The sequence below is a fragment of the Oreochromis niloticus genome, linkage group LG15 (genome assembly GCF_001858045.2).
Source record: "Oreochromis niloticus isolate F11D_XX linkage group LG15, O_niloticus_UMD_NMBU, whole genome shotgun sequence".
Classification (NCBI taxonomy): domain Eukaryota; kingdom Metazoa; phylum Chordata; class Actinopteri; order Cichliformes; family Cichlidae; genus Oreochromis; species Oreochromis niloticus.
This window is the reverse complement of record NC_031980.2, coordinates 21,573,982-21,601,836: the sequence shown is the minus strand read 5'-3', so window position 1 is coordinate 21,601,836 and position 27,855 is coordinate 21,573,982. Positions and strand designations below refer to the sequence as shown.

At 38.0% G+C, this 27,855-nt stretch overlaps 2 protein-coding genes across 5 annotated transcripts; one reads left to right on the top strand and one right to left on the bottom strand.

Moving 5' to 3' along the window:
* Nucleotides 1–1,887: 1,887 nt before the first annotated feature.
* Nucleotides 1,888–3,399, bottom strand: LOC109194730 (uncharacterized). Its single transcript, XM_019345476.2, has 4 exons — nt 3,317–3,399; nt 2,777–3,130; nt 2,389–2,667; nt 1,888–2,218 (listed from the first exon to the last, which is right to left on the bottom strand). The coding sequence occupies exons 1-4, from the start codon at nt 3,369–3,371 to the stop codon at nt 2,118–2,120; spliced, it is 789 nt and encodes a 262-aa protein (XP_019201021.1). The 5' UTR covers nt 3,372–3,399; the 3' UTR covers nt 1,888–2,117.
* A 1,994-nt stretch (nt 3,400–5,393) lies between these two features.
* On the top strand, nt 5,394–26,754 carry dnajc5ga (DnaJ (Hsp40) homolog, subfamily C, member 5 gamma a). Of its 4 annotated transcripts, none has more exons than XR_268108.4 (8): nt 5,395–5,673; nt 15,753–15,880; nt 17,400–17,613; nt 18,840–18,996; nt 20,697–20,875; nt 21,724–21,767; nt 22,607–22,748; nt 22,911–26,754. XR_268108.4 is itself a non-coding variant. In XM_005464803.4 (7 exons), exons 2-5 carry the CDS (start codon nt 15,762–15,764, stop codon nt 20,870–20,872), a joined length of 666 nt encoding a protein of 221 aa, XP_005464860.1. In that variant the 5' UTR covers nt 5,395–5,673; nt 15,753–15,761; the 3' UTR covers nt 20,873–20,875; nt 21,724–21,767; nt 22,607–26,754. The 4 variants fall into 4 exon arrangements, 2 of the variants coding, with proteins under 2 accessions (XP_005464862.1, XP_005464860.1); XR_268107.4 differs by having other exon boundaries at nt 22,607–22,818; XM_005464803.4 differs by having other exon boundaries at nt 22,607–26,754.
* The last annotated feature ends 1,101 nt before the right edge of the window (nt 26,755–27,855 follow it).

Genomic DNA, 27,855 nt, shown 5'->3' with positions numbered 1-27,855 from the left:
AAGGAGTTGAACTGACTAACAAATCTCAGTCAACTAAACTAAGATGAAAGTTTAGACAACATGTGATTTTTCATTAAGATAACAATTGGTTGTGTTATAAGAACAAACTCTATTTCTTGACTTAACTTAAAATTTTAAGGCAGCCCTTTACCTCATATTTTTAAGTTGAAACAACAAGTTATATTTTACAGTGTATCGCTGAGAAGATAAATCGGCCCTGTATCCGATTGGGTGAGCGGGGTGTGAACGGATCCACCCGTTTGTTATGTAATTGTCAGCGGGGCAGTAAGGTTTACCAGGTATGATTGATATGCACACAGGTAAAAGTACCGCTAATTGTTTAAACGGTCTGGCGAAGGGGGTATTAATGGGTATTCGGTCTGAGTACCGCTAATTGTTTAAACGGTCTGGCGAAGGGGGTATTAATGGGTATTCGGTCTGAGTACCGCTAATTGTTTTAAGCGGTCTGGCGAAGGGGGTATTAATGGGTATTCGGTCTGAGTACCGCTAATTGTTTTAAGCGGTCTGGCGAAGGGGGTATTAATGGGTATTCGGTCTGAGTACCGCTAATTGTTTTAAGCGGTCTGGCGAAGGGGGTATTAATGGGTATTCGGTCTGAGTACCGCTAATTGTTTTAAGCGGTCTGGCGAAGGGGGTATTAATGGGTATTCGGTCTGAGTGGCGGCACCTGGGAGGCGGAGTGGATCTCCGGCGCAAATTTCAAACGAGGTAGGCAGCATTCGAGGGTGAGCAGGGGAACGAACAAGAAGGAAAAAGAGAATGCTCTGGTTGCGGGCCGGTGCGGCTCGGAGCGAAGGGAGAACTTAGACTCTGAGCGGGATTTGAGAATAAAAGACTAAGGATTTGGTTTCAGGATTTTGCCCTGTTATCGAATATAAGGCTTGGGGATAGGAGGTTGACTACAGGTTATTTCTAGGGGTTTTTTGTTTTGCGTATTTTTGGAGAGAAACCGCGGAGGTTTTTTTTTGTTTTGTTTTGTTTTTCAGGAGGATTTGCCGGTTATGTGCCTAAGGATCGCGAGTAAGAACTTAGACACGGAGCGGGGTTTGAGAATAAAAGACTAAGGATTTGGTTTCAGGATTTGCCCCTGTTATCGAGTATAAGGTTTTGGGTATACGGGGGTTCCCTACAGGTTATTTCTAGGGGTTTTTTGTTTTGCGTATTTTGGAGAGAAACCGCAGAGGTTTTTTTGTTTTTTGCTGTAAGCCGCTGGGAGCCGCGGGGCGTTTATGGTCGCGAGAGTTTTTTGCGACTCGGACTTTGATTTTAAATTTCTTTGTTCGGATTAAACAAATGCATATAAATTGAAATAAACTTTTCCCACAAGGCATGCACCCTGTATGTCTGGCCATTCTGAACGTTACAAAAGCACAAGTTTAACTAAGCACATTTATACTGGTTTAACACATTTTCACCCATAAACACGGAGCCCCCCACAGAAGCACGGTCCCGAGTCAGGCGCGCGCACGAGCGCGCCTAGACACACAGGCGCGCTCGTGCGCGCCCTGTGCACTCATGCGCTGTCATGCGCTGACCCACCACCAGATGGCGTTTCTTTAGGGGAAAAAGGAAAAAGTTTTTAATGGATTAAAAAAATAAAAGAATGCTATTTGATATAAAAACTTTTCTAAAATAAGCAATTAGTTCTTATTTTTTGGGGGAAGAAAAGCAATGAACTAGCATATTTTATGAAAATCATAATTTTTATGAATATCATATTTTTATTAATATCATAATTTAATTATCATAATTTAATTATCATAATTTAATTACTTACTGAGCTCATGAATAATTCATAGAAACTAACACTCAAAAAGCTCATGAATATTTTTGACATAAGGGGTATAATATCACTCTCTCATCACTTCTCCAATGACTACAAAGATATTCAGAGGTGAATCAATCACTGAACTGCAAAAATCAATCATTTTCTGTTTCCTGTAAGATAAGAGGCTTATTTCGAATGTCTGAAATGTAAGTAAATGTAATGGAACAAAATGGAGAAGAAATATGTAAAAACAGAAGTTTAAAAGTCTTCTTAAAGTTCCAAACAAACAGATATTTTTGCTGAATTTTGTCAGCTTAATCATCATAATCTAACCTGTTATGGAAGGACTACTTTTTGTTATTGTGGTTGTTCCTGATGTTGTGTCGCTTTCAGATTTTCTGTTCATTTTTGTTGTTGTTTTTGGGTCAACTGAATAAATGAAAAAATAGGGGAAAAAACATGTTCAAAATTTGTTTCATAGGGTGCTTTATGTGTTTTATATAGAAGAACATTTTTTTCTGCTTAAAAATGTACATTTTTCTATCAAATAAATATTTGAGGTGATTTTAGTCATTTTAAACATTTGATCATGATCTCACCTGTTTCCTCACCTGAGGGCTGTGGGCTAAACACCTGTACTCTTCCTGATTTAGTGTCAGTCACCTCACACTTGAGTATTTTATCAGTTGATGAGTGGAGAAAGTGAGACTTTGGAACAGACACATTGGTGAAGCAGACAGTCTGTGAAGTCACTATTTCTTTGTTCTCTTTGTCCACATCTTGACCTGTAATCAGCCACTTCACTGTGTGATGGCAATCTCCATTTCTCACCACAGAGCAGCTTAATGTCACCTTATCAGTGTCCTTATGTTCAGTCACTGGCAACGATGGAGACAAAGACAGCTCAAATTAGTCAAGTTATCTTAATAACTATGATTGTTGTTATGTTTGAAAAAAATATGAAACTATTTTGATGTAAGTACTCACAGGTAATAACAGAGAGATGAACCAAAGACTGACGAACCAGAGTGTATTTAGATGGTGTTTCCTCGACTTTGTATTGTTGACAGTAATAAAAACCAACATCCTCAACTGTGAGCTTCTTTATAAGCAGAGAACAGTTCGCTGTAACACTCAGTCTGTCTGATTTAGTTTTAGCTTTTGCACCAATCTGTCCAAGTGTGATCAGCTCTACTGTTGTTGGTTTGTTTCTTGAAGTAAAGACCCACGTAGTACCATTACAGTTATTCTGCTCATCTATCACATTTACACAAGGCAGAGTGACGTCATCTCCAACTTTCATAAACATGGATGTTTCATTTACAGATACTGTTGAGGAGACTAAAGAGAAATATGAAAAATAAATTAGAATACAGCAATTTTTTACAGTCATAGTGAAGATCATTTTAGATACAAATTTCTAAATAGAGCATGCTCAGCTGTCTTGTTTAATATAAAGGTTAGTGTTGGCAATAATATTGATAACATTTAGTTTGACTGCTATTAAAATGTTTCCTGTATTCTTACCTGCGATCTGAATCATCAGACATAAAAACATTTGAATCCATCTGAATTCATCCATCGTGCTTCTCTGTCTCACTTCTTTCTTGTTCTCAATCTCGACTGTCACAGTCTCTGAGCTGATGACTCTTTAAAACTTTGGTACTTCCTGTCAGTAGTGAGATTTCACTTCCTCAGCAAAATGTCTTTAGTTCTCTTTTTTTCCTGAAGTTTACATTTCATAAATGAGTATCTCACTCTTTGTATGAAATTCATGATGTAATTTTTTATACAAAGTGATGTTATATTAATATTTAGCAGATGCTCATTGTGTCCATTCCCACAGTGTATTTATAATAATAATATGTATGGCACATCATTATTATAAAGATAAAGATTTTTTGGTGAAGGTGAGAAATGTATTAATTCAACAGTTAAAGGGTCAAACTCCTTAAACCCAACAAAATTTGACTTTTGATGTCTGAGAGTTTATTTTAGTTTATAAAATAAAACAGATGAGATGACTTAGTGAACTGAAATCCTCCTGTTCCTCATTCTTAATCTTAAGTAATTTCTTCCTGATGAAGTCAAGAGGAAGTGCTTTCTTCAAAAAGTGGCAGCAACAGCATTATCAGAACTCTTCAGGTTTGACTCTATAATAACAACTAGATAAACAAAAGAAGCATAAATTGTTCAAATACTAAGAGATGTAACTAAATGATGAATATTATTATTATTAAATTATTGTTTCTAACAGAATTAAGGTTGAGCCGTATTGCCAGTATATGTGCACATTTTATTGTGTTTTTTTTTTCATTGTGTTTGAGTGTTTTTTTGTTTTTTAGCTTCTGAACTTCACTGAGCTCTGATGAGTTTAATTTACATCATTGTTTGTTTTTGTGAGGTTTGTGAGAGGTTTATTGAGATGTTTTTATTCTGTCTGAAAATAAATCAAGTTAATTTGCAAAGTAAAGTATCATAGTCAATAATAAAGAGAATAATGATGCAGACTTCACGGGAGAAGGGAGTGGGAGACTGACAGACAGATTCATGCAGCGGCTGCAGTGATACGGATACTATACTGGTCCGTCATGGTGAAGAGAGAGCTGAGCGTAAAAACGAAGCTCTCAATTTACGGGTCGATCTACGTCCCAACCCTCACCTATAGTCACGAGCTGTGGGTAGTGACCAAGAGAACAAGATCGCGGATACAAGAGGCGAAAATTATCTTCCTCTGTAGGGTGGCTGCATCTCCCTTAGAGAAAGGGTGAGGAGTTTGTCCAGGAGGGCCTCAGAGTAGAGTTGCTCCTCCAAGTTGAAAGGAGACAGTTGAGGTGGTTTGGACATTTGAAAAGGATGACTCCTGGCTGAGGTGTTCTGGGCATGTCCCACCGGGAGGAGGCCGAAGGGGCACGCCCAAGACATGCTGGAGAGATTACATCTCTCGGTTGGCCTGGGAATGCCTTGGTGTTCCCCTGGACAAGCTGGAGGAGGTGGCCCGGGAGACGGAGGTCTGAGCATCTCTGCTTAGGATGCTCCACAACCCTGCCCTGAATAAGCGGAAGTAGATGTATGTATGGATGGACTTCATTCAAAAGTAGTTTCAGCGTTTCAGCGTTTTAACATGAGATAAGATTACACAACACCTAAATACACACATTAAAATTAAAGCTTGAAACAGAAAAACAACCAACTAATATTAAAATGATCTCATTTTATATCTAAAAGATTTTTTGTATAAAACCAGGAAGGATCAAATACTGTTGATATGCTGCTGTTGTTGATCAGTGGAGTCTGAGAGAATCAGGAAATTTTGCAACGTTTTTATAGTTTATTGCAGCATCATTTTCATCTTTATCACAATGTAATATCACTCATCAGATTTAAAATACCTTCTCTGGATGATGACTTTCTAACATATAAAAGGGAAAATATGCTTTCCTGTAAGAAAAAAAAACTAAAAGGCATGTGCTTTTATTTAACTTTGGACACATTATAAATGCTTTGCTTCTGGAAACTAATCTAAAATGGGAAGCTTGATTAGAATCACATTTTAGCTCTTTGGCGCTTCACTACTAAGTATCTGATTGTCGCCCCCTGGTGTTTCGGCGGCTGAGTGCACCCATTTCATGTGCTACGGGATTAAATGGATGTGGAGCGTCTCTCCTACATCGGCTCTGGCAAAACCTTGAGAGCAACTTCTTCCTTCATTTCCTGGAAGGAGGAGCCACACACGAAGCAGCAACCCGCCGGCTACAGAGGGCTGCTAGCGGGCTAACGGCACCGTGATTCCGACCATTAATTGGGTGTTAAGAGTCTAACTCGGATGCCTCTATGATCCAGCTAACCTTACAGCGAGATATACAGAGTTCAGTTTGCACAAGGTAAGGTGTTCGACGGCACTAAATTAGCTAGCGTGAGGTTAGCTAACCGTGGGTAGGTGTCGCGGTCACGTACACCAAACCCCATTCAAAAATCTGTCAATTTAAGGTTCGCCCTAGTCTGTTAACCTCACCATGAAGCTCATCTTTATAACGAGTTAGTTTAGTCGGCAACGAGATATATTTCGATACTGATTGAAATTTTGAGAATTTGCTCTGCAGTTGAAATAAATCCTGCTTTTTTGGGGGGGGGGTTTACTAAAGAAAATGTGTAATCAAAATGAAATGGATTTATTTTGGCTCGTACTGATGTCTTAAAAGTCTAGTGGAAATTCTCCTAATTTTAAATGTGATTTTACCATTTAAATGTCCATTACTATAGATTGAGGCTGGTCTATCTGCATGTCCAATGCACATTGGTTGCTGCCAGCTTGATGGTTGATTAATGCATATTTTTAGTGCATTTATTAATGAAATTATTTTCTTTAAATTAAATGTATTTAGTGGAAGAATGATGTCCATAGAAGCAAGGCTAGCTATTTGTCATCGCCACAGTGAGGACGACATGCTTATTTTTAGTTGATTAAGAAAGATGGAGACAAAATTAATGGCAGAATAAACCAAATAAAACAAGCTAGCACGGATTTATGAATGGCGGGGTGTAAAATAGAAAGTAGTTCCCCATGTGCTGGGAGATTAGCAAAAGGGATTAGAGCTGCACAAGGACAAACAGACGACAATCACGCGCCACTCCTTCCTTCATTACACCCTCATCTTTATCCTAACATGCCACAAAACCCATTTCTCTCAGGGGGCTGCCTGCTGTGGGCTTAAATTATGGTGGAGGTGTAATAGTATTTAGGTTATCTTGACTCAACACATACATGAAATACAACACATACATGAAAAATCAGAATCCGACAAAATTAAGCCCCTGATTTGCATTCAGGCTGTTTAGATTCAGGTTTGATCTAATGACCCAATTAGGAAAAAGACCATTTTCCTCTGCACTTAATCTCTCAAGAAGACCCTGCTTCTGCAGCCTACCTGTGAGACGGTTTGATAATTTCAGGTTTGACCTTCTGAAATGTGAGGATTTTCTGGTTTTCTCTGTTGCTGTAAAATAGAATAGGCTTGGTAAGATTGAGTAAATTGAAGATCTGGGTTAAAACCCTGCCCGGACTAGATCCCTGCTCATTTAAGATCTACATTGTGTACATATAGATTGTTGTGCCCTGCAACTCCTTACTTACATAATCTCTCACTAAGGGAATACTGATATTATTCTCTGTCTGGCTTCATCTCCTCAAATGTGAGGGTTATCTGGTTTTCTCCATTGTTGTAAACTAGATATTGGACGAGGCTTAGCTCTTGTCTCATTTATTAGTGTGGATGCTGATTAAGCATCCACAGTATTGAGATCCTAATCTTTATTATTATATTTCTCTTTGTAATATTAATATTCTCTATATTTGATTAGAAGGCTGTATTCTTCCTGCCCTTAACCTCTACAGGTTTGCTCAAAATATGTAAGTCAAGGCCCTGGATTAGACCCCTACTATTCTCTTTAGACTAAGAAGATTTGAGTTTGCATTTTGATGACAACAGCAAGATGACTGAGCTTTGACATATGAATGAGAAGAACATTACTTTTGTCATACATAGCAGAAGTAACATTAGATAATTTCACAAATTTAACAATAATCTCAATGATTGAGCTGCTAACTTAAACAATATACCATACATTGATCTTAAATACTCTGACGTGCACAGTAACGCTCGTGGTGGTGCTGGCTGTTGTTCTGTTTCTGTGAGCTGTACAGCTGTTCTTTTTTCCCCCATAGTAGAAGCTTGAAAGCATTCGACCATACATAAAGCAGCAGCAGTTGATGTTCGAGGCTGAATTACCAACAAAGCAAATACCCAGATGCCTTAAAGGTTTACTGTATATCATTTAATTTAATTTGACATATTTTATCTACTTTAATAGCCATCATATGACCCTGATCTTAAAGGAGAAGCTCAGTTGTTCTAAAGCAGCTTTAGTTGTTGTTGTTGTTTCTTTAGGTCAAGTTGGGAAAACCCAAAAACTTGAAAAAATGACAACAGTTATTTTAAGAATCAATGTCACTGTCAGATTATTTTTTTTTTTAAATAAATCCATAATCATTTAAAAGGTTCATTATCATAATTCCCTTCTCTTCTCCACCCTATCCTGCACTCAGAAACCTAAAATGTTGAGCTTACAATCGGAAAAAACAGCGAAGAGTCTTTGCTCACTTTTTGAGTAATCAGCTTATTTCAGACTCAGAATACTGGTTGGTTTCTTGACTCTGTGCAGAACATGGATGTAGTCAGTTTGGCATCATCAGTCATGAATCTTGGGCTTTTTCACTATCTCTATCTTGGTGTTTTGAAATCGAGAGCAAGTGAAGAGTGAGGGGCAAATCTGACTGATCAAGGAGTAACGGCGTGTGATTGAGATGTTGTTGGACAGTGTGCGTATCCTGTATGTTCCTCTTTTCAAACTCTAATAATGGACATAATTGACAAAATTAGCTTGATTTTATTTCAGAATGACCTGAAGCTACTGATTAAACCCATTAATTTGTCAGGAGAGTGTTAGCTGATGTTGAAGAATGAGGAAGCCAAAGATGGTTTTCCTTAAGTATACAGAGAAATAGCGGTGTTGTCTGTCAGTTGGTCAGCTGGTTGGTTGCGAGAGGTTGACTTGGCAAAAACAGGGTCAGAAGTGATCAGACATGATATTTGGTACCTCCAAGTCCTTTACAATGACCTTAAACACACTTGGGGGCAGTAACTCTTTTGAATTTAGCTGATTTGTCAGTTGAATCGAAATGAAAGGCTCTGCAAATTTGAAAAGGGAAAAAAAACCTTTTCAAATTTGTTACAGACTTTAGGGTGAAGCATTTAGCATGCTTTTGGGGCCACAATCTCCTTCATCAGCGTCCCACAATAAGATGGTCAAAGTTCAAGTCGCAATATAATAAGATGCAGTAGGCCCCAGTGGTAGACATACTGCATATAAAAGTATGCACTTTTTAAGAGCAGCTTCAGTACTGCATACCAGGAGTGTAACTGTTTATATTCAGTATTGTGTAATAATGAACTCACTGTTACACTGAATTTCCAGCAGAGATCTGTTAAACTGTGTGGCAGGGTGACTGCTTCGATTACATAGTTATCATGTTGCACACCTTTAAAAGCCACAGTTATTTTCAACAACAAAGACGTCTATTTTAAGCCCAGCAGTGTTGCAGACTATCTTAAGAGCTGCTGTCCTCACTGATCGAGGACTTTTTAGGGAGTTTTTGCTTGCAGTTCTCACATGATTCTCTTCGCTTGTGGTTTTTGACAAACACTCCTTTCTTAAGGAATAGAAAAGCTTAGTTCAGCTGGAGCAAAGCAGAAGTCAAATGCCTTTATGGTCTTTACTAATAATAACTTTCAGAAAATGATAATTTAAGTACTCGTAAATATGGATCTGTTCCTTATCTGTGCTCAAAAATATCACCAGTAGAAATGTGCTTGTAAGTACCCTTAAAATTTAATTATGTCAATTATCAGTGGAGATAAGTACTGTTAAATATTGATTTTTCATAGCCTGCCTCTACCTCTTTAAGTTGCTGTTCTAGGCGCTGGTACATTTGTCAGTATTATTATAAATATATATCTTATTAACTGCCTTTTGGCTTTTGGCAGAGCCTTCATCTTGTGTGGCGAGAGCTCCCAGTTTGTATTCAGGAGACAGACACCCTCTCTACTTTTATGACTAGGCTTAAAACTTTCCTTTTTGGTAAAGCATATAGTCAGGGCTGGATCAGGTGACCCTGAATCCTCCCTTAGTTACACTGCAATAGGTCTAGACTGCTGGTGGCTTCCCATGAACAACACAGAGTGTTTCTTTTTCACTCACTATGTGTTTATACACCACTCTGCATTTAATCATTAGTTATTATTAATCTCTGGCTCTCCTTCACAGCGTCTATTGGTCCCATTTCCCTCCCCTCATGCCCAAATGGTTGCGGCACATGGCTGGCCCTCCCTGAGCCTGGTTCTGCTGAAGGTTTCTTCCTTTTAAAAGGAAGTTTTTTCTTCCCATAGTCACTAAAGTGCTGGCTCAAAGGGGGTCATATGATTATTGGAGTTTTCTGTTTTCTTTGTATTATTGTAGGGTTTATTTATTGTAAATAAATAAATAAACCTCAATTGAATAGTCAGTCTAGCTCAGTTTGGATTATTGAAGTGGAAGCGGAGATTTTTGAGTGAGACAAGCAAATGTCAACATTCTAGGACTAGAATTTATTAAAGCCACTTTAAAACTGAGAGAGACATTTACTTGTGCCATTTGTGTTATTTTTTGTTTGTTTGTTTTCTTGCTTTGCTTTGACAGTTTATAGCTAGTGGCAAAGAGAGGGCATTGTAAAAGTAAGCCATTAAATTACAGTTAACATTTATGTCCTTATGACTTTCACTTTGTGGTTATTTAGGATTCAACAAGTGTCAAGTTTGTGTCTCACATTCAAAAATAAAGGTGTGTAAAATATCTGAAAGTCCAGAATATTACACACACACAGCAAACAAACAACAGCCCTTTCTTTTAATGTAAAGAAGCATATTCTGAAAGTGTGCACATTTATTAAACATTTCTTTTATAAAAATGATGAACAGCCTGTGGCATCTTAAGAAGAATAATTCATCTCCGTTTTTTCCCAATACGAAGAAAAGCTGTTGTAGCAGGGCTTCTTGGGCTTCAAGTCTAAGAAATGAATGTAAAATTGGAAGGAAAAAGTACTGGAAGCTATCCACACATTATCCCGTAACAAGCAGGATATTAAAAAATTGAATATTTATTTTAAGCTGTAGAATGAGTGCAGGAAATGAAAATTCTCTTAACATTCGATGGTTAATCTACAGTTGAAAACAAGTAAAGTAAAGTAAAATGTTATTTATATAGCACCTTTTCAAGGATAAAATTACAAAGTGCTTCACAGAAGCTAAAACATAAAAACAAAAATCAACCAAAAGCAAGTTTAAAAAGATCAGTTTTTAGCTGTTTTTTTTAAAAGACATGACTGAGTCCACAGATCTCAAGCTCAATGGGAGAGCGTTCCAAAGTCTGGGGGCCACAGTTACAAAAGCTCTGTCACCTTTTGTTTTCAACCTCGTGTGCTGGACAACCAGCAAGTCCTGATCACATGACCTCAGGGACCTGCTGGGGATGTAAGGATGTAAAAGATCACTGATGTATGTTGGTGCTTGTCCATGCAGAGCCCTCTTTTTCTGTGATTTAGTGGTTAATCTGTGGCTGACTTTGTATATTATGCCGGGCTGTGGTTAAAGGCTGTGGTTACGATGGTTAAAGTGGCTTTATCATAACCATTGAGCATGTCTGCATGTAATTCACTGAGATTTTTTTTTTTCTCCCATGCATTATTAATCACATTTTTTAATTTTACAATTTTTATATGTTACAAGTACAAAAGAGCATCTTTTTAATTTCAGTTGTTTTATTGCTTATTTGCTTGATGTACTCATTTGTTAAAATGGCCTAGTGTTGACCACAGAAAGAGGCTTACTGTCACACTATAGCCATTTGTGAAAAACCTCTGTGTGCAACTGATGGTTAAAATAAAACATTTCAATTCATTCAGATTTTTTGTATTCAAAGTAGAAAAAAAAAATTGAATGGTCGATTTGAATGTGGACACCAGTCCAATTCTAGGCACTATATGGTTGAAAATAACATTTGTTTTTGGAGGTTATTTAAACATATCATGATATAAATATCGTGTATTGCGATATGGCCTAAAAAAAAAAAAAAAGCGATATTAAGCTGTAGTTGGAATTCTGCTGCTTCACAGGGCTGTCAACCTATCTTGCATATTTACATCTATTTACATCTTCCCATCTCAAAGATAGAGGCTCTGCAGCCCTGATTAGTGGCACGTGGTGTTGTAGGTTAATATTATTTTACACGAGTAGATTAATCATCTAGTATTTCTGGTAAACAGCAAACAAGAGCAGCAAGGTTTGATCATCTAGTTGACTGTTCACGCTTATCTCTACCACAAACCTGCTTGTGTTTTTGGCTGAAAGTGTCTCATTTTGTCAGCTAGACCTGTATAAAACTCATTCACTTTCTGTCGCTGATTGCCTTTATCTCTAATCTGACACTGTCTCAGCGAAAAACTTCAATCAACTGATGGTTAAAATTTCATAAATATCTTCCCTTTAAAAGGCTCATTGACTAATGCTTAGCAGTGACTCCTTTGCATCTTTCTCTTTCCTGCGTTTCCAGCTTTTGTACTCCTGTTGGTTCATTTTCATATTGTCGTTTCATATCAGTGAGCTCCATTTGCATACATGCTGGCCGGATTTCTAAAGTCTGCACCACAAAGACTGCAGTTGGCTAATTAACCTAATAGACCTGGCTGAGTGGGCCTCGATCGATTGCTTCACTGTGAGCTGCAGTTTGATCAAAGCGTAGTACATTTCCTCAGAGCGGCTCGGTGATCACAAAGGATTATTTTAGGAGGAATATTGAAGGCTTGTCTGTATAAATGCTGCCCCTCCTGCCTGCATGCCTGCTCCTTGTTTTGTGCACCATGTTTGGAGATGTATTTACATCAGCTCTCTTGGCTCCAGCAGAAACGCCATCTGGGCCTGCAGAGCTTCCATCACAGAGGAAAAATTGTCCTTTTTGAACTCTTATTTGGAGGGTTTATTACAGTCAAAAGCCTTACTGGATTTTGTCTTCTTTTTTTTCCAGTCTCCAGTGTGCATTTTTAGTACAACCCAGTTATTATGTTATTGCTTTAGATAGCAATACATCTGTATAATATTTTTGATATTATTATTATTATTATTCAAATAGATTTTTATTTTTTATTTTTTTTTTTTAAGATTAGATGCACTGTTGTCATTGTGCTTAGTACAGGTACAAAGCCACTGAGCATCATTCTGACATAAGAGCTGGGATTGTCCAGATGAGTCATGGCACCATGGATCGCTGTGATGATGGTGTCCTCTGTTGACCTGTCGGTGCAGTAGGCAAACTGATGGAGGTCCAAAGTGGTGGATATACAGAAAGTGGGAAAGAACACATAAACACTTACTTGTAAATGGAAAGTCGGACTGTAAGAAGAATTAACAAATGCTTTGTAATCAAAGGGTGATAAACATACTTTGTTATGCAATATGTGAGAGTCCTCCAGCAGTACAGTCTGGCAGACAATATGGTGTTTGTCACGTGTGCTCATTATGACACTTCTGCTTATCGACTGAGGAGTTCATTCTAAAATGTATCCTCCTGTACCGATTTATTTTATGCAGTGAAATATAAATTACTTCAATGCCATTTATTTTATTATTTTTTTTCTTTAATTGAATGTGTTATCAGTGTTATCCTGCAGAGACACTCCTACCAGAGCAAGGTAATTTCCTAAATCAGCCAGCTGTGAATCCACTGAGCTGAGAGAACTTGAGTTTCACGTTTATGAGCTGCAGTTTTTCCAAAAATATTCGTCATACAACCAGAGGTTTGGTTTTGTCTGTTCTGTGTTTATATGAACTCTAAAGTGACCTAAATCTGTAGATCTGACTGAATTAGGAACCAAGAGAATAAAATATGCTACCTTTAAGTACCATCTGTTAAAATTGCAAATCCACATAAGCAGTGTGAAGCCTGTTATTTTGTTTTCACAACATGGGGCTCTTAACTAACTGGATGAGAAGGCAATATCAACAAAGTTGTTTTCTCTCACTGGTTCTGAGCTAGAGGTTGAACTGGATTTGATCTTTTCCCCCTTATTAAATGGAAAATTAACATTAAACTGCAGATTTGATAAAAGAAGCAAAGGCTTTTCTTTGAAGGACACCCTTAGGATATGGATCTTATTTTAGCAACACAAGATGTTTTGTTTGCAGTTAAACATTTGCTTGCCATTAAATGGCACAAAATGAGGTTCAGGTTCAACACGTGAAGATATTCCAGGGTTCCTGTATATGTTAAAGGCAGAGAGTCAGTGTTTGCTTATCTGATATGCATTTCTGTTATGTCTGACCATTTTATTAGCTTTTGTTTTGTTTTTCAGACCAATGAATTAAGGGGCTGGACCAAAGCCCAGTATAACATAAATAAGGATTACTTTAATCTTTGATTCATGCAAAGCTACTCTAGTCCAGGAGTAAAACAAAAATAAGATATGGAGCAAGAAATAAGCATAGTAGATCCCGCTTAATTATAATAACTTCAAAAACATGTTTCAGTTTGCACAATTAAATGAGAGGAACTAGTTAATTCTTACAGACATTACTCAGAATGGTACATTATTGATAAAGTTAATATCGGAGTTCATATATTAATGGGATGCACTTTGTAATGGTTAGATGACATAACAAAAGCCCCATTCACAAATCTGTAGTGTTAGCTGTGGTCTCTCTAATTAGTAACAGTTACATATTCATCTAAATTTAATCCTTTTGCAAATCTGCCTCATCTGTAATGAGTAGAATATAAATCCCAAAGGCAAAGTGTGCCAGATGGAAATATTAATCCTGTGTGAATACATCTCTTAGTTGTGTTTCATTTTTGTGTTAATTATTTACTGACAAGGATTCCTTGGATTCAGGATGTAGAATTACAAGAGTTACAGTTAAACGCTTGTGACAGTTGATTGGTTTGTTGCACATATCTGTGGAGTTGTCTTGCTGGCCTCTGACCAGAACGTTGGCCCTGTCTGACATGGACTTGGACGGGTAATCTGTGAGATCAGCAAAATGTAATCTTCTTTAGTCAATGACCTGGGTGGCATTATTCGTGTGGCTCAGTATGACTCAATGTGAGTGTATTTGTGTACGCGTACAGTAATCGTAGTTCATCAGAAATCCATTTTGTATGGAGTAATTGTGAAACGCTAACTCTCTGCTTCGAAATACTTCTGTGATTCATTGCCTCCATAAAGGAGGCTGCTCCTACTCTCTTCTCAGTGGCTTGCATACTCAGAGTTGCTAGTGTGATGTTATAGCCTTTTCTCTCGGCATTTTCACTGAAGGAGGCGGAGAGGACAAAAATAACTGCATTTGCCTTGAAGATGTGCACAACAAAAGCTGCCTTAAAAAGACAGGATTTGCCCAGAAGGTGCAATAGAACTAATTACTGTTAAGTTTAAGCTGATTGGTGAAGCTTGTTGCATAAAGTTGTGTTACAGCAACATCATCATTGGTGGTTAATGAAGGAAATGAAGTCTGTTTTTGGAGACGGCCATCGTGATGTGACACGTTGGCCTGTGAAGTCCAGCACTGAGCTTTTTGATATAGTGATCTTAGCTTATTGAAACCAGAAGACATGAGGACAGGCTGAGAAATGGGGAAACAACTGGTCAGTCGAAAGCAACTGAGACAATCTAATGCTACACAGTTCCTGTGTAACATGCAACTGTACATCTGCAACTTGAGCAGTCACCGTTGCTTGTCATTAGAAAGCATACACGTTCCAGGCCCTTGCATATTGGCTCCACTTTTTAGACCTGGAAGTTATGCCCCTATTTTAAATGCAGTCTTTAAATATGTGGCTCTTTAGCTGGTAAATGTTCCAGTATGTTCACCAGAGCTTGGCCAACTGCGTCAATTCATCTTTTTGTTCTACATTGGGTTTTTAAAGCTGTTGTTTGTTCACTGTTAGAGAAAATTGCATTTTAAGCAAGCACTGTAGTGAACCAAAAAAATAAAGGTCAGACATAAACTTGAGGTACGCTGAACGACAGAGAGGTTATGATTATGTTTTTTTTGTTTGTGTGTAGTAGCACTTTTATTTTCTTTTATTTTGTTCTTTTCTTTGGTATATTAAACAGCTGATTTATGTCTCCCTATTGTAGTGAAAAGTGAAAAACAGTATCTTTTTATTTACTTCTAACTCTGCCTTTATGAAACCACCTTCTGCACTACTTTGGTAATTAACACTGGCCTGAGTGTTTAGATTCTTTAAATAAATCATATTTGAATTCTGAGCTTTTTATGTATCATCATCTCCTAATAAGTTTGATCTCTTTTAATTACAGAGGTGAGCCATGGCTGAACCAAACTCCTCCCGCCCCCAAAGGAAGATGTCCACCTCTGGGGAGAGTGTGTACAAGGTGCTAGGTCTGGAGAAAGGAGCGTCTGCAGAGGAAATCAAGAAAGCGTACAGGTAATCTGGACTTTAGTTACTTTTTATTAATTTTTTTTTTTTTTTGGGCCCATATTCTTAATTTTGGACTGTTAGAGTGGCTTTGCATGAATCACAGATCACAGCTCCCAAGTTTCTTTGTCTGCAAACAGAAACAGAAGGCTTGAACAGCAGGTGGATTCTGTGCCTGAGATCATCTTTTTATACTCAGTTTAAACTTGCCATTCTTGATCGTATGAGTAGTGGCCATTTGTGCGCTTCAGTCTCATTCTGGCTCGTTGTACACATGCACAGTGCTGCCAAGCTGAAGACGGAAGTGTACAAGTGGGTCAGTCTTTATTATGATTTCTATGATATATCATTACAGGAGCTCAGAGGGCTCAAAACAAGATGCTGTAGCAGTTGGAAAAGATGAAGCCTTTGAAAAGATCCCTCCCGTTTTAATTTCTTCTGTTCCTGTCCCAGTGCTAAAGCAATCCCCACCAAAGTTGTCACACCTGTTTCTTTTGCTTGCAGCAAATCCAGCAATCCTCAAGCGCATCGGTTGGCACATCATACAGGTCCAGGAGTAGAAAAATATAGTTTAAATCTGAATATTGGTGATGGTCATGTTTAATATGAGCCACAAGAATAAACATAATAGGTCCACTTTAAGTCGTTTCAGTGGTTTTCTTCTCCAGAACAGACTGGGAAACTACTCTGTTCACATGTGTGTATTTGTGTCCCTGATAGTGTTTACTCACATAAGCTGCCAGATGACTCAAATGCTGCTCAGAAACATTTCTTTACAAGTTGTCTGTTAATTCTGTTTGTAAAAGTGCAGACGACTGACATGAAAGCATTTCAGATGATGTCTGTAATGCATTTACTTGGGATTCTTTGGACACTTCAGATTCTTATAATTCAGGAAAAAAATAGGGAAAGTGCAAATTGATTAGCTGCCCAAAAATCACAGTTAAAGCTTTCATTTTACTTTCATGGAACAAACAAATAATACTGCTGCTTGTTTACTTTAATGTAGTTTCATGTGTGGGATAGACTTGTGACATTATAGAGTTTTTATTTATTCATTTATTTTTTAACAGTTTGAAAGTTTCCAGAACCCAATCTGACATGTTGACCTTCCTTCACCTTCTTTGCAGTTTATAACGGTTTACAATCGTTTACAATTTCATCTGACATTTTCACTAAGGTATTCAATGTTATATTTACGGCTACAACTGTCGGATATTATGATTATTTCCATGGTCAGTTGATCACCGGTGCAGGCTACTTTCATCAGTTTTAGATAGGAGTAGAGTATACAGTCTACAATATAATGTGAAAAAGATTAAGCCAGTCATTAGAGTTGAAAGTGGTGGAAGATAATATGGTTGTAATTTTATGTGTATGTAATTTTAAACCATGACATCCTGGGCTTGAGCCTGTGATGGAACCATATGATATTTCTTTCTCACTCGCACTTGCAGCAGATTCTTTCTGGCACAGTTGGAGCAGACGATCAATAATTTTGTTTATCTTTTCCTTTCTCTCCTGACAGAAAACTAGCACTGAAGTACCACCCGGACAAGAACCCAGACAACCCGGAGGCAGCGGAGAAGTTTAAGGAGATCAACAACGCGAACTCAATTTTAAATGATGAGAACAAGAGGAAGATTTACGACGAATATGGCTCCATGGGCCTTTATGTGTCCGAACAGTTTGGAGAGGAGAGCGTCAAATACTACTTTCTCATGTCCAAATGGTGGTTTAAGGTTTGTGTTTTTGTGTGCAGTCACTGACTTCTAAACTGTTTTCAAACATTCTCGATATTATCCTAAAGAGCTTTGTCTCAGAGTACAAAGGTCCTTAACCTGACAGCCCACTGATACACATAGGCTTAATGTCCAATTAAGCCTAGGTGAGAATAAAGAAATATATGTCCTGACTTATACGTGCTCTTCTAAGGCAGCACACATCTGTAGTTGGCTACTTCCTGTGAAATATGCAGACCTGATTCTCCCAGCATTGTCCCAACAACCCAGCCGTGTGTGAAAGTGGCTCAGCTGGATTTACTAAATATATTTGACCATTTTGGGACTAAATGGTTTATGCCTTTATTTGGTAATGTGCAGTGTACTTCAAAAGATGAGTAAATGTGTACTTAGTGCTGCACATTGTAACAGCAACACATTGTAAATGCAGTTCAAGGTCTGTGTATTAGAAGTCTGGTAGAATAAACTGACCTGCTGTTGGTGCTAAACAGGATTATTTTTGATTTTATAATAATCTGTAACCGTTAACTGAGCTAATAGGTTTTTTTTTTTGTTTTTTTTTAGCAAAGTAGTGTTCAGTTTTATAAAGGAGTTGCACACATGACTAATTTTCCAGCACCTTGTGCTTTACCAGCCTGATTCCTGATTGGTGGCACATTTTCTTTCTTTTTTCTTTTTTTTTTTTATCATGGCTACAGATTATAGTAGGCTAGATCAATCTTTGTAGTGTGAGTACAATGTGAAACGTGACCTGATGTTTTCTTGCTGGTGAGAGCTGTCACCCTCTGCGTCTGCAGAAATGCACCTTTTCCATCTGTGCCTCATAGTCAGTGTTTTTAGGGATGGATAACAGTACAGTGAGTGCAAACATAACTGCAGTGAATGCTGGCTTTGTGAGGCTTGTAATGTGGTTTTACAGTCCCTGCGCTCAAGATGTTCTGTGTCTCTAAAATCCATTTAGGGAAATTACAAAGTTAAACATTTTGGGGAGTGTTTTTCTTTATTTCTTTCTTTCCTTATGTGATTGTCTTAGATGAATTATGATTGTTACACATTCATGAGTCCTGAATATGGTGACAGCAGCTCTGACTGTGCAAAATGACATCTGTAATCTGTTTATGAAGGATTGGATGAAATCCTCACTGTTTGCTGTCAACAATTTGTTGGAGATTAAGATTAAAGTTCTTTTAGATCCTAACAATCTGTTTGCATGTTAATCCCTGTAGGGTCTGGTGCTGTGCTGTACATTATTCACTTGCTGCTGCTGTTGCTGCTGCTGCTGTTTCTGCTGCGGGAAGTGCAAACCTCCAGATGACGATGAAAACTACCAGTACGTCAACCCCGAAGACCTGGAGGCCCAGATCAAAGCAGATCAGGACGGAGGTAAGAAAAATCATAATCCAAGGTTATTTAACATTGTTACTGATAACTTTGGAAACAAGAACAAGTTTTTAATTACAACTCAGTTGAAACCCAAATAAGATAATTAAAAAATGATGGATTTGGTTGACATCGCAGGGTCACTGGATTAGACTGTGAAGTCTTTTTCACAAGGGCAAGCACTCACCAACCACACCCCCACAGGCCACAGCCTCCACTGTGTGAGGTCTGTGGGCGTAGTTATGGGAGCAGTATTTAAAAAAACTAGCATGCCTCAGGAGGCAGCCACAAAGGGAATGGGGAAAGTTATTGAGGGCTGACGGGTGACAACAAACTGACGCTGTCAGCCGCTGCCAAAAGCAGACCAAGCAAGGCAAATGAGCGTGCGCTGGTGGGCTTTTACTTCCTCTGGTGTGATTATTTGTTGGCTACAATCTCTTTTTCCATCATGTCGGCTCAAGCTGAACTAAATAATGTGAGCTTGGGATGAAATGTATAAATATTTTTCAGTTTTAATGGTTCAGATTTGTTGCACCATGAAAATTCGAGCACACTTGCTCTTCATCAGGTGTGACTTTTATTTATTTTCTCATCAGATGTGTACTAAATTGTAATTTTTGAATTGTGATCAAGTCTGAATTGGTATTTGGCATCCAATAGCTAAAACAAATAAAGTCGTGGTTTTTTTTGTTTTTTTAACTTGCTTCATAGAGGCAAAAAAATGTAGCCACCACTTATTAAATGTCAACCACTTTGATAAAGTCATCCAGTAAATGTTCTCGGGTAGAATATGAGCCTGAGGCTGTGTACATGTGATCTGTAACATGGAATCAGTGCTTGCACAAATTTATTCTACATAGAATCAGTAGAACTCTGTGACATGTGCGTTTCAGAAACTATTCAGAAGTGTTAATAAATGGAGTGAGACCCAGTGTGCTGAGACCAATAGTGCTGACAGCTCAAGCTTTGATTAGACTCCAGACAGCTGGAGACACTTGAGTAGTCATTGCTGTTATATTTCTTTGAAGTCTGCTTGAAATTTGCCATCTGGGGCGCGTACACAGTTGGTGCATTGTAATTTAAAGTCCTGTGGGGTCACAAGAAATTGGCCAGCATACAGACATCCACACTGACCCTAGCGGGCTCACAGATGCAGAAAGTATAATCAAGGCCTCAGAAACGAAGGGAAAAAGGCATTTAATCACATTAAGTGATGTGGCAATGCCAATTTGTAGAGCTCTTTAAAAAGAAATACTGTAAAGTCTGCAAATATTTCAGTTGGATGCGGCTGTAGAGCACAAGAAGCTACAAACGCCTCTCCTCTGGCTCGTTTCAATAAAACTGTTAAACTGTTTCTTCATGATGTAGCTCTTTTCTTTCAGCAGGGCTGCTGAAGTGGGGACTTTTTCTGTGTGTACACATTTTACAGAACGACCTGTGTCTTAAAATCTGAACGTGTGGTAAAGCTTCAAAGCATAACGGATGCATAAACTGTAACATGCTCAGGTGTTTGTTTGTTTATTTCTTTATTTATTGCTTTTAAATTGAGCTTTTCTTTAAAAGAAATATTTTACTTCTTGCTTTCTAACTTTAATAAATAAATACAACAATCAAACTCAGCCCTGAGGTCTCTGTTGCACCATCAGTGGATTAAACATGCTCTTACGCTTCAGGATTCGTGTTTTCATGCTCCAATCCAACAGGTAACACAGTAATCATAGGCCAGCCTACATCCAATCTGGGTCCAGAAACCCCAGAAGGACAGAGCATGCCCATCCCCCTGCCTATGCCAATGCCGCCACCTGAGCCCCAGTCGCCAACTTCAGTCAACCCAGTAGTGGAAGATAGACCTGGGGAGAGCGTACCAGATTTAAAATGACTTGTAAGACCCACATCTAGTGTTTCTGTCACGTTGTCATGCATCCATGCTGTCACGTAAACAAAGCTGTCTTGGCCCATCCTCACCCATCTTCACGCTCTGTGTTGCATGTCCGCTGCCTGCCTGGCAGCATGCAGCTTCTGCTTATTCACTCATCCGTAAAAAATCTGCTCCTGCTGTCCACTTACCATCGTCATGCACATTTACTGCATCAGTCACTGTGTTGTTCTAGTCGTCTTGCACCTGCATGTCTCTTATTAATATTGGTCTGTTCTCTGCTCCTTACCCGTGTCACATTAGGTGCTGTCATAACGTGAGCATGGTAATGTCGTGTTCGTGGCACTTTGTACAATATTGTTGTGTGCTCATTATTTCTGTTTGTTGTCAGATGATACGATTATGGGATATTGTTAGCATTTGTCCTGTGAAAAGGGAGGTCCAAATTAAGTTATTCAGATGGGATATGGAGTGTTATATCACATTCACCGAAATGTGAAAGTTAACTTTGCACAACATTACATTTGTAAGATGGGGAAAAACAAACTGATGACCCTTTTCCCCCTCTTGTAATAGCTTTGTTCCCTTTGGCTAATTTATAGCTTGCTGTTTAAAACTTAAAACATAAAACTAGTTATATATTTTTGAAGTAATTTCCAGGTCTATTGTATGATAAGAAAGTTTTTAAAGGTAAGTTCCCCTAAAAACTACAGATAAAATAAGAGATTTGCTTTTTCTTAGAATAAGATGAGGCCTTACAATAGGGCAGAAGAGTTATACCTTATTTATTTCATGCTCCGTATGTCAATGTTTGGCTTTCTTTTGAAAGTGTGTGCGTTTGTCTTCTCCCACAGGAAAGTGATGGTGTGGACAAGCCTCAACTAGCAAAAGCAGGAAGGTAAGATACAAAGGATGATAATTTTAAAAGTGAATCTTGGAATATAAACAGTTGGTTTGAACATACTGAGAAAGTGGTCTGTGTGGTTGGGCTTTGTGTGGTTCTAACTTATGGTTGGGTTGCACAGACAAACAGCTTATTTTGTTCATTTCTCAGGGTCATTTTGACTTGGCTAGTCACAGTCATTAAATATTAACTTTTAATTCCTTGATTTACAGTACAGTGTTAAATCTACAGTGTGGGCTATAGGCCTGCTAATGTAGATTGATACTAGTTTTCTCTTGCTTGTGAAGTCTTTTTTTCCCCCCCTCAGTAAGATATTTAAAATATTTATTGGCTCCAATTCCAACATAAACATCTCAGTTTCACATGTGTTGGCAGAGCAGTGCAGACACACCAACGCAAGTATTAAATCAAATGTCCGTTACAACGAGGATACCAATACTATAAATTAATTTAAATTGTGTAGAGTTAGGATAGCACTTTTGGATTAGGTGCAAGATAGCGTAGCAGTGCATTATTTGCAAAGCCAAAGGGTATTTAGTTTTAGGTTGTTAGATAAGGTGTTGGTATGTGTGTCCCTCTGCCCTACATACAGAGTGGAGCAGTCAGCAGCTACCAGGGGATTAAAAAAACAAACATGAAAAGCTTATTCTAAACAACCTCATAGTTGGATTTTCACTTACTTGTCTCTGCAGCAGTATGCGCTAAGGTTGGATATACAGTTGCCAAGACTGGAAGAAAAGACTGAAGCTTCTTGAAGTGTCATTAACATTGTAATTAACCTGATATAGCTGTTTTTAAATCTGATTTTGACTTCCTCTTTCCTCCGCCTTCAGCCTTCTGCGCCCCTCTTATGACCCAGCCACATCTGACTGCTGCCAGCGACCCAGAGAGAAACCAGCCCGCAGTCACCAGCCAACCCACAGTTCAGTCCTGATCCACCCAGACCTACCCGAGCCACCAAACAAACCCTGCAAGGTGGGCACTGAAACGCTCCCGGCTCCCTTCATGGAACTTAAAATACGGAGGAGTATTCACGCAGATTAATGTACTAGATGCTACAATCGTCATGGAGGATAATTTTAGGCCAGCTATTAAGGCCACAAGCCATCCTCTAACAAGTCTCCTCTCTTCTTCCAGCTTTACACATGTCCAGCCTGGGCTGGATGTGACCTTGATAGCAGTCCAGTTATCCAGGGCTAGGCTTAAAGTCCATCTCTTCTGGTCATTCCATTCTAACCAGTAAAGGTCTGACACTGGCCAGGAAAATTGCAAAAATGGAAACATGAGCGCCAAAAAAAAACAAAAAAAACACAGAGAGGTGGCTTTGGTTGTTTACCTGCTATCCAAACCGGGACTGGAACTTGTTTTTTCCTGTCACAATCTTAACCACCTCCCTTCATGTTGGACTCCATTGGTCACCAGCAGGAGCACTTATTTTCTGTTTTCCCTCGTTAACCTGCCTAGGAGTTGCCCCCTGAAGAAACCCATACAGGTTGGTGGTAAATTCATTGCCACTCTTTGTGTGTTCATATCAGTGGCAAGACGAGAACTACGCATTTCTTCTTCTTCGTGAACAATTGCATTTAGTTAAATGTTGCATTGTCGTCCTCTAATGTCTCAAACTAGTCCCATTGATGGTTGTGTAAAAAAAGAAAAAGAAAATTAAAATAACCTTCAGAGGAGGCAGGAAGTCTAACAGATGCTTCACCGTGTAAAAAGTTTTCAATCAGGACACTGTTACATTTCATTGCTTTAACGATAAATGTCTGAGCCTAATCTTTGAGCTTCGATCAGGAGTGGACTTGACGCTTCCACCCCGGCGTGCATGCAACTTGTAGGGCTGCATGCCTCTTCTTGTACAGCACTGGAACTCACCTCAAACGACAAACATGGGACAACTGCTGAGCTTGCAGACATGCAAACTGTAAACGAACACGAGCCCTTATGACATCATGTGCCACCCTCAGCGGGAAAAAAAAAAAGTACACCCCCCCCAATAATAATCTGCCGACTGAAATGGACAATGACAGATGCCATAGTCTTTTAACTAGAAAGAACTTACAATTATGTTTCTGTTAGATTTACTTATTTTTTTTAATATATATTGCGCTCTTTCTTGTGTTGCAGTCAGATTATTCGGTAGACCAAAGCTGGCAGCTTCATGTAGCCCAGGCCGATAGTTTCTAGAAATGCCATTTGCTCTGTAAGCCACGGTTCAGATTGTCAAATCTGTGTGTATATTATGCATTTCAGTCTATGCACCGTGTCAGACGGGTCTGTTGCCATTTTTCTTTTTTTATTGTACCTCTTACATTCAGAACTGCATAAACCCTTAAAGTTACTTGATGATCAATGAACTCAGGTCCAGATTCACTAAGACTGCATTGCAGGGCTATCTCCTGATTTAATTGCACCACTATTACTTTCTATTTGGGGATGCTTTGGAAATTTATTTGCAGCCTTTAAAAAGAGTAATGAGCAAGCAATCAACCATCTTTACTGCAAATTTCAGGTACTCCCCCTTTAACTGCAGGACTCATCCATTCGTTCCTGCTTTCTTACTGATTTGTTCTGAGTTTCTGGGAAGGAAAGTCCTCCTTTATGTACTAACCTGACCCTGGCAGTGCTGTGCCTTCAAGAATAATTGCAGCAGTGACTAAAAATACAAGCCCAGAATGCATTCACTGTTGTCTATGTTATTTTGCAGAATCACCCAGGAATATTTTGTCTAAAGTAATTCAATGCATGAGCACGATTGATTAAATCTAACCTGAAGCATTCACCTCCTCTTCATCTTAGCTCAGTGTGCACACTTGGCATCGCTCTTCCTTCATGCTTTAGTGAATCTGGATCAGTGTTTGTGTTGAGACACCTTGAATTGCACAATAAATACAGACACTACAGAGATTTTTGGCTTCATCAGTTTTATACATCTTATTTGAGTCAAATGCACATTTTTCCTTTGTATTGTTTTTGGTTTCATGGTTGTTTTTTTTTCCTCTTTTAGATTTTAGTCACATTTTCATCCATCCTTTAATTACAGATGATTATTCAGTGTGTCTGCACCTTTAAAGCTGCAGCTAACATTTATTTATTGCTTTTTGCTTGCATTTAATGTGAGAAAATGGTAAGAAATATCTAACACTAGTTTCCATTATAGATTATTTCATCCAAAATCTGGAGGCAAAGACAAAGAAAAGCAGAAAATGAACGTTCTTTAAGAAGCCACAGTTGGCAAATTGTTTCAGCTCTTAATTGGGGACGCCAGAAACTTATTGTTGAGTCACTGCTATCGTTGACATGCTAATGTTGGTGTTGTCCAGCTCAAAATGTCAGTGGATCGGCTCATGACAAAGCTAATTGCTTTTAGATGGCAAATTATTTAATTGCTTTCCCTACGGGTGATTTGATAGATTTAATGCCATCTAAGGCTGAGACGTGAGGATTACTGATGATGTAATGTGATTTTGGTGAGAGTTTGAGCTGCCAGCATTTTCCATGAATCATCCACTTTGCACTGATTTATTGACTTGTCTGAAACTGATTTTCTTCCTTGACTCAAAAGCTGTAATGGAAGGCAGATGAAGCCCAATAAATAAGCAATTTACTTCAACAAAAAGCTCAAAAATACAATGGGTTGCGTCATAAGTGTACTCAGAACACATCATGTTAAGCATTATTCTGCTACATCTCCATGGATGGATGAATAGATGGCTTTGGGCGTCTTCTGAAATGACAAAGAAACCTTTTTTTTTTTTTTTTTTTTTTTTTAAAGAAGTAGTTCAACATTTTGGGAAATCTGTTTCATAAATGTATTTGCTTCAATGCTTTTTGCCAACAGACTGTAAATAAAAGATGGGCGTCGCCACCTCAGTGTCAACCTTTGGGTTAATGAAGGCTTGAGCCGAGGGGTTTATCTGTTTTTGCCATTTTTATGATTTGAAACTGTGCATGATGAATGAGGGGTGGGTCTGACTAAAAAACCAAGGACATTGCACAATCATAGGTTAGCTACTTGTCAATTACAAAGTAAAACAGCTTCTGTTTTGTTAACGAGGTCACCACTTACAAACTGGACCCATAATTAATGTGTGGAACTAGCGATCGAGGCCACGTGTTTAATCTGTAAACTCTCACAGATTAAAAGAGCGTAGAGCCATTTCCTTTAGACATCTATACAGTTGTGAAACCAGAGTTGCTGCCCCCTGTTGGCCACTAAATGAATGACGTGTTAAGGCCCTTCACTGGCTTAATTTTGTTAGTGTTTTAAAATGGTATTGATGAAACACTAAATGCATTTCCCAAAATGTTCAACTCTTTCTTTAGTAGTGCATATTTTAAAATGGAGATGTAAAAATTTGAAATTGTGAGTCGAAACAGAATTTAAATTCACATACCAATATTATTTTTCTGTAAGTTTATTTTGTTTTTGTTTATTTTCCCCTCTCTACAAAAGAAAGGAAAAAGAAGATAAAGCAAAAAAAATCCCACTAACCTCATTTAAGGTCTTTTTTTTTTTTTTTTTTTTTTTTTTTTTTTTTTTAGCAATGACTCCTATATGTCCTCTTATTTTTTTTGATGTTACTAATACTTGGCTTTTTTACTGCTTAGTCTCTAATTTAAATAAAAAAATGATATTTTGCTTCCATGTTATTTTTAGATTGTTTTAACGTTTTCAAACCTCAAACATTGTTTACTGACATCACGTGGAAGCTGTTCAGTTGTTGTCATGTGGAGCGTTATAGTCCTGTGTAGAATACTAATGCAATTTGTTGTTGTGTTTTTTTTGTTTAGTTTTTTTAACATAAATTTTGCTCTAAAGGTTTTATATCTCTGTGCTGGCCAAAACTATAGTCACATCTAAATTCGGCTTCTAAAACTCTTCTGTATTACTCGGTGTGTTATAATAAATGAATGCAGAGCTACGTGTACGACCATATTGTGAAAAAACAAACCAGCTTTGATAAATTTTTACCAGTCACTTCATATCTGCTCTTTATTTACATATCAGCTTGTTTCTGAGGGAAACCGTCTGCAGACTTGAAGGTCATTTGATTTCATGTCATAGTTGTTTTTAATCCATAATAATATCCAAAAGTGAAACAGAGCACTTCATTTTTATTTAACGCTACATCATTAGAGTTTAAACATGATGATGGAGCACTCAGTCATACTGTTTCGTTTTTTTGGTTTTTTTTAAGTGTTATAAGCAACACCATAAAACAGCAAAATGTTTTTTTGTTTTTTTTTTTAATTCTTACTATTAGGCGACATCTTTTATGAAAGGATTTAACAGAATTGCTTACTTGAATGTTTGACGCTAACATGTCAGCATGCACTGTTTGGTAATACAACCACTGGCATATGCTAAAAACAATTAGCGCTGAGCTAATTTCTTTTTGTGGATAAGCTGAGTGGTTGAAAAAAAATGTTGCATTCATCTTTATTAAGAAGAAGAAGAAATGTAAAAGAAAGTCAACAAATATAGAAGAATTGGAGAAAGACATTTTTGGATGAAACTGGGGATTGATAAATAGGAGAGCTGACTGTTGTGGTTCTCTGTGGACGAACATGTAAAACTTATTATAGAAACCAAATAAAACAACAGGATTTTATAACTTCTAGTGTGTAACTTTGTCTTATGTTTGTGCTTGTTTAGGAAATTATGTCAAGGGTTACACTTTTAGTTTTTTAGCACCACTTAAGAAAATAAGATGCATAAAGCTACTTTCAGCTTGCTCCCTGGCCACAAGGGGTCGCCACAGAGGCTCGCTTCATGATCTGTGTTAAGTTATATTGGCTTTTTGTTGTTGTGGTGGTGGTGGTGGTGTTTTGTTTTGTTTTTCAGGCTCTTCCCGATGCAGTAAATTTAAAATAATACTGCAAAAAATGGTGATAATTGAAAATACAGAAAAAAGAAGTAATTGAACCATTAGTGAATAATAAAGAGTAATTCATTGTCATCAGAGCCATCAATATGAAACAACTGCAAACAGTACCAAGAGAAAAACATGTGTGGTGGTGCTGGTGTTGACAACCATGATCACATTTATAAACACTAAAGCAAAGCTTATATGACAAA

Bases quoted from the DNA above. Each gene is read 5' to 3' on its own strand.
- LOC109194730 (XM_019345476.2), bottom strand. From the start codon at position 3,371: ATGGATGAATTCAGATGGATTCAAATGTTTTTATGTCTGATGATTCAG. The intron at 3,131-3,316 runs GTAAGAATACAG...ATTTCTCTTTAG, and splicing joins TCTGATGATTCAGATCGCAG to TCTCCTCAACAGTATCTGTA. The intron at 2,668-2,776 runs GTGAGTACTTAC...CATCGTTGCCAG, and splicing joins TCATCTCTCTGTTATTACCT to TGACTGAACATAAGGACACT.
- dnajc5ga (XM_005464803.4), top strand. From the start codon at position 15,762: ATGGCTGAACCAAACTCCTCCCGCCCCCAAAGGAAGATGTCCACCTCT. The intron at 15,881-17,399 runs GTAATCTGGACT...CTCTCCTGACAG, and splicing joins GAAATCAAGAAAGCGTACAG to AAAACTAGCACTGAAGTACC. The intron at 17,614-18,839 runs GTTTGTGTTTTT...TAATCCCTGTAG, and splicing joins TGTCCAAATGGTGGTTTAAG to GGTCTGGTGCTGTGCTGTAC.